This window comes from Brassica oleracea, chromosome C1 (genome assembly GCF_000695525.1).
Source record: "Brassica oleracea var. oleracea cultivar TO1000 chromosome C1, BOL, whole genome shotgun sequence".
NCBI lineage: Eukaryota > Viridiplantae > Streptophyta > Magnoliopsida > Brassicales > Brassicaceae > Brassica > Brassica oleracea.
The window spans coordinates 35933312-35938145 of NC_027748.1; the positions used below are offsets into that span (position 1 = coordinate 35933312).

The 4834-nt window shown below is 36.8% G+C and overlaps 1 protein-coding gene and 2 long non-coding RNA genes across 3 annotated transcripts; all 3 read right to left on the reverse strand.

Annotated features, from left to right (window-relative positions):
* Positions 1-813: 813 nt before the first annotated feature.
* On the reverse strand, positions 814-2015 carry LOC106292266. Its single transcript, XM_013727871.1, has 3 exons — positions 1950-2015; positions 1246-1375; positions 814-1156 (listed from the first exon to the last, which is right to left on the reverse strand). Coding segments are annotated over exons 1-3 (441 nt in total). The 5' UTR covers positions 1952-2015; the 3' UTR covers positions 814-847.
* Positions 2016-3459: 1444 nt separating this feature from the next.
* On the reverse strand, positions 3460-3651 carry LOC106303576. Its single transcript, XR_001262507.1, has 2 exons — positions 3615-3651; positions 3460-3535 (listed from the first exon to the last, which is right to left on the reverse strand). It is a non-coding gene; the product is annotated as an uncharacterized LOC106303576 (long non-coding RNA).
* A 257-nt stretch (positions 3652-3908) lies between these two features.
* Positions 3909-4310, reverse strand: LOC106303571. The gene is made up of 3 exons (XR_001262506.1): positions 4260-4310; positions 4087-4186; positions 3909-4001 (listed from the first exon to the last, which is right to left on the reverse strand). It is a non-coding gene; the product is annotated as an uncharacterized LOC106303571 (long non-coding RNA).
* Between the last annotated feature and the right edge of the window lie 524 nt (positions 4311-4834).

The following is a 4834-nucleotide window of genomic DNA, read 5'->3' on the forward strand; positions in this document are numbered from 1 at the left end:
TTTCGTCGGAAATATGTAGAAATTCTGACGGCTAACTGTATCCGTCGGTATTCCTTTTTTAGTTAAAAAAATAATTTTTATAATTCTTAATTTAATTTCAGGAAAAAATTGATAAAAGCAGAATTTAAAAGCATTATAGATATATAAATTCAACATTATTATTATACATTAAAATTATAAAAAGTTAAAAAAAGTTCTTGAAAATTAAAAAAACAACTAAAAGTCTTCACCGAAGCGGGTCCTAAACTTCTGCAACAAGGTCTGGGTGAGAACACTGTTTTGCTCTATAGTCGTTCGGTTTTGCTGCAGCTCAACCCGGATTTCAGCATTGTCCTTCTTCAGGAACTCAATCTCCATATCCTTGGTCTTAATCTGCTCCATAAGCTCATCAACGAGTGGCTAGTGAGCTGAAGAAGAAGAAGACCCTCCGGTCGGAAGAGCCAATCCAACATAACGGCCATTTTTCCTTGGAACAGCCTGAATGAGAAATAACAAATACATATCACACACATACGCGCGCACACACACATATCACACATACATAGCAAAAAGAAATTAGAATGTACCTCGAGAACAAGGTTGTTGAGTTGCTCTACGGTTAAGGAGTTGGAAGATGCAGAATCGCCTTCTTCACACATAGAAGCTTGAGTCGCGAGGAGATTCTCTTTTCGATTTTCCACGACCTGGATTACGCCCTTAATAAGTCCATCCTGAATCTCGCCAGTCTTCTTGTTGGTATAGGCGTTCTTCATCAGGGTAAAATCATCTACGGGAACTCCACCATTTTCCTTCATCTAAAAACAACATATTTAGTATCACATATTTAAAAATGAATAAGAAAATCAGATTAGAAACTTACTAGCTGAAGTGCTCGGGTCTGTAAACTTGTTGCCCCTAAGTTGTGGACAAACATCCCTTTCCCGCCACGGCTGCTACACCGATTTTGCGAGTTGATTGTCGACAAAGACTTTGTCTCATCTTTCGTCCAATGACCACACAAATCCCACCAAACGTCTGGGTTGATGTGCTTCGGGACCTCGCCAACATCGAATTTTTGCTTCCACTCATTGATCCGCTTGGTGTAGTGCGAAGCTGCTTTGCGGCGGAAAACAATTTTCACTTGTTCGGTAATCCCTGATTCCCAAGTGAACTCTTGCTGCAAAATAAATATAAATTTTTTTTATTTTTTTTAGAAAGTTACAATTGTAGAAAATTTTTATAATATTAAAAATTGAGAACGTGTACCGCAAATTGCCGAAACCAAAGTTCTTGATCTTCTTCAGGCATGTCATAGAAAGTTGGATAACCACGCTTTAGCATCGTGTACTCCATCCTAAGAAGGCTGTTGGTGATACCATTGCCAGACAAATCAAACCTACGAAATAAAACCAAACACAATTAAATGTAAAAGATGTCGAAGGGGGGGTACGAGCTGCTGGAGGGGTGGGGGCTGCTGGAGGAGTGGTAGCTGCAACTGGGCTACTAGCGGGTGACGTACTCTGAGTGACTGAAGAAGTACCCCGGCGAAAACGACGTCTAACTATAAGAGGAGGTGGTTCATCCCTACGAAAAAAAAACATTAGTAAGCTTTTTTATCATTTAAAAACGTTTTATAATTAAAATATTATTATAATAATTAAAATGTGTTTTTTAACTAATTTAACGGATTTTTATAATGAAAAAATATTTTTTATAACTAAAATGATTTTTTATAAATAAAAATGATTTTTTATATAATTAAAAACATTTTATTAAAAAAAAAACTTTATACGAATTACAGAAATCCAAAATCTATAACTTCAATCACACAAATCCTAAATCAAAACTTCAATCCCGGCCCTAAACTAACTTCCAAATCCCTAATCAATCTCAAAATCACATAAACCCTAAAACAAACATTGTAACCATTGAAATTCCATGAGCAAAGTTAAAGGAATTGAAAATCTTACATGACTGGGTGAAAGAGGAGGTCGAATTTGGGAGATTTCGCCGGAAATCGCGAGGGAGGAGGAGGGAATCGCCGAAAATCGCAAGGGAGGAGGAGAGGTTGGGCGGAGAGAGAGAAAAAAGGGGAAGAAATGAGGAAAAAGAAGAGATTTTCTCTTATGTATTCATCTATCAAACCGACGGATTACCGACGGGTTTTTTCCGTCGGTATTTTATCTACCCGTCGGAAATCCGTCGGTTTTTTAATATTGGCGGTTTGCTGAAATTTTGCGTGGTACAGCTTGACCCGGGTAATTTTCTAAATATCGGCGACCTTATCCGTCTGTTCTTCGTCGGTATAGTTAATTCGGTCGGTTATTTGTTGGAATATTCCGACGAGATACCGACGGATTACGGTTTAGAGTTTACACAGGGTATCGAAATTATTTATATTTGTTATACGCCTTTCTAAAACCGATATATTATGTTATATAATCATAAAACATTCTCAAAAAATGTTCTAAATTTATTTGAGTGCTACAACATCTGAGGACTGGCACAAGCCAACTTAAAAGTGTATGATGTTGTTCGAACGGTTTTGATTGATTGATTATATACGGTTTTGATTGAATGATTATATATATGTCATGTTCAAAGTTTTAAAACTATGAGAATACAATGGTTAGATTTGTTGTATGATGTTGTATATGATATTTAATCCATATAAAAAAAACATACTTGTAAAAAACCGAAACTCTAAATTGATAATGTCCGTCGGTATTCCGTCGGTATATACCGACGCATTTCCGACAAAACCCTCAAATTCTAGGGGGTTCGTCGGAAATGCGTCGGTAAATACCGACGGAATGCCGACGGACTCTAAATTCATAATGTCCGTCGGTATTCCGTCGGTATTTGCCGACGCATTTCCGACAAAACCCTCAAATTCTAAGGGTTCGTCGGAAATGCGTCGGTAAATACCGACGGAATACCGACGGACATTATCAATTTAGAGTTTCAGTTTTTTACAGGTATGATTTTTGTTTTGCAGATCTCACCATTGTATTCTCACAGTTTTAAAACTTTGAACATGACATATATATTTACCGACGGAATACCGACGGACATTATCAATTTAGAGTTTCAGTTTTTTACAGGTATGATTTTTGTTTTGCAGATCTCACCATTGTATTCTCACAGTTTTAAAACTTTGAACATGACATATATATAATCATTCAATCAAAACCGTATATAATCAATCAAAACCGTTCGATTTTTAAATCAACTAATCTAATTTATTTTTTTAATTTAAAAATATACAACGTTTCAAACCCATAATTTGTTTTTAGAAGAAATCTACAATGTTTAAAAGTAATTTACAAATACATTCATAAAAGAGTATCTACTCTGCATCTGAGGAATTATCTGATGATGAACATGATGAATCTGAATCGTCTTCGTCAAACTCTCCAATCTCGCCGTCCTCTTCGGTTAATTGTTGTTGTAGTGGATCAAATACTCCTTGTACTCGGCTTCTGGGATTTATTGACATGACAACGATCCAAGGATCGTTCCTTTGCCTAATCCGCGGATAACGAATATAGCAAACCTGAAAAATTATAAATTATATAAGTCGAAGTAATTATATATGATTACTTCCGATGGAAAATATATTTCAACATACATACCTGGTCAGCTTGTGAAGCAAGAATGAATGGATCGTAATAATCCAGTCGTCGCGAATGTACAGATGTAACACCGAATGCGTCAGTGCTTACTCCGCGACCAACAACGTTGTCGTACCACTCACAGTAGAAGACAGTACATCTCATGCCAATCATTCCCGGGTACTGAATTTCCAAAATCTCGCGTACGTTACCGTAGTACACATCGTCTCCGAATGACTAAGAAACCCCACAATCAACTATTCTCCTTGCAGTATTTTCCTTAAGAACTCTGAATGCATATCCTCAAGTTCAATATCTCGGATCTGACTTCGCAACAAACTTTGGACCACAAACTATCTCACGTAACCAATCTTTAGGTGGGTGCCCAATAGCTAAACAATGGCTTACCTATAAAAACAAAAAAAATGTTTTCGTTCATTAAAGATAATAAGTAAAATGATTAGCTACTACTAATTACTGATTAGACACTTACATAATCAGAAAGCCATGTTGCAAAGTTGTTTTGCTTGAGTTGTTCGAGTTGTTTTTCGGTCGCATCCGGGTACTTTAAGCGCATCTCTGCCAAGTAAATACTGTAAAAAACACAAAAATGTTAGATATGTTTCAAAAATATTGCAAATAATTCATATTTTTAAATCTATGTACCTCTCATATTCAAGAACGTCTTCGCAGTTTGTAAGCAAATATGTGTACAAATGAGCATGCTCAGCCACGGTAAGTATCTGATCCGTTGACTTTCCACTACGTCGTCCAATTTGTGTAAACATGTTTGGCACATATACATAATAAGTTTCCCTTTCACCTCTATCATTATGCCGTGCAGGTCTTCGACTTTTTGTTCGAACTTCTGATGGAAAGTAGTATTCAGCAAAGTTTGAGGTTTCTTCATTGATGCACTGAGCCACTATTGATCCCTCCACCTTGCTTAAATTCTTGACCTTCTTCTTCAGATGAAACATAAACCGGTCGTACAAATACATCCACCTGTATTGCACGGGACCACCGAGTGTCGCTTCTCTCGCAAGATGAATAGCAAGATGCTCCATAACATCAAAAAATGATGGAGGAAATATCTTCTCGGGGTTGCAAAGGATCACCGGCATTTTAACTTCCAAATTGCGAATACCATCTGATGTGAGTGATCTCGAGCATAAATCACGGAAGAAAGCACTTATCCCTACATACACGAAGAAAACAAATTCCATAAGCATATATATATA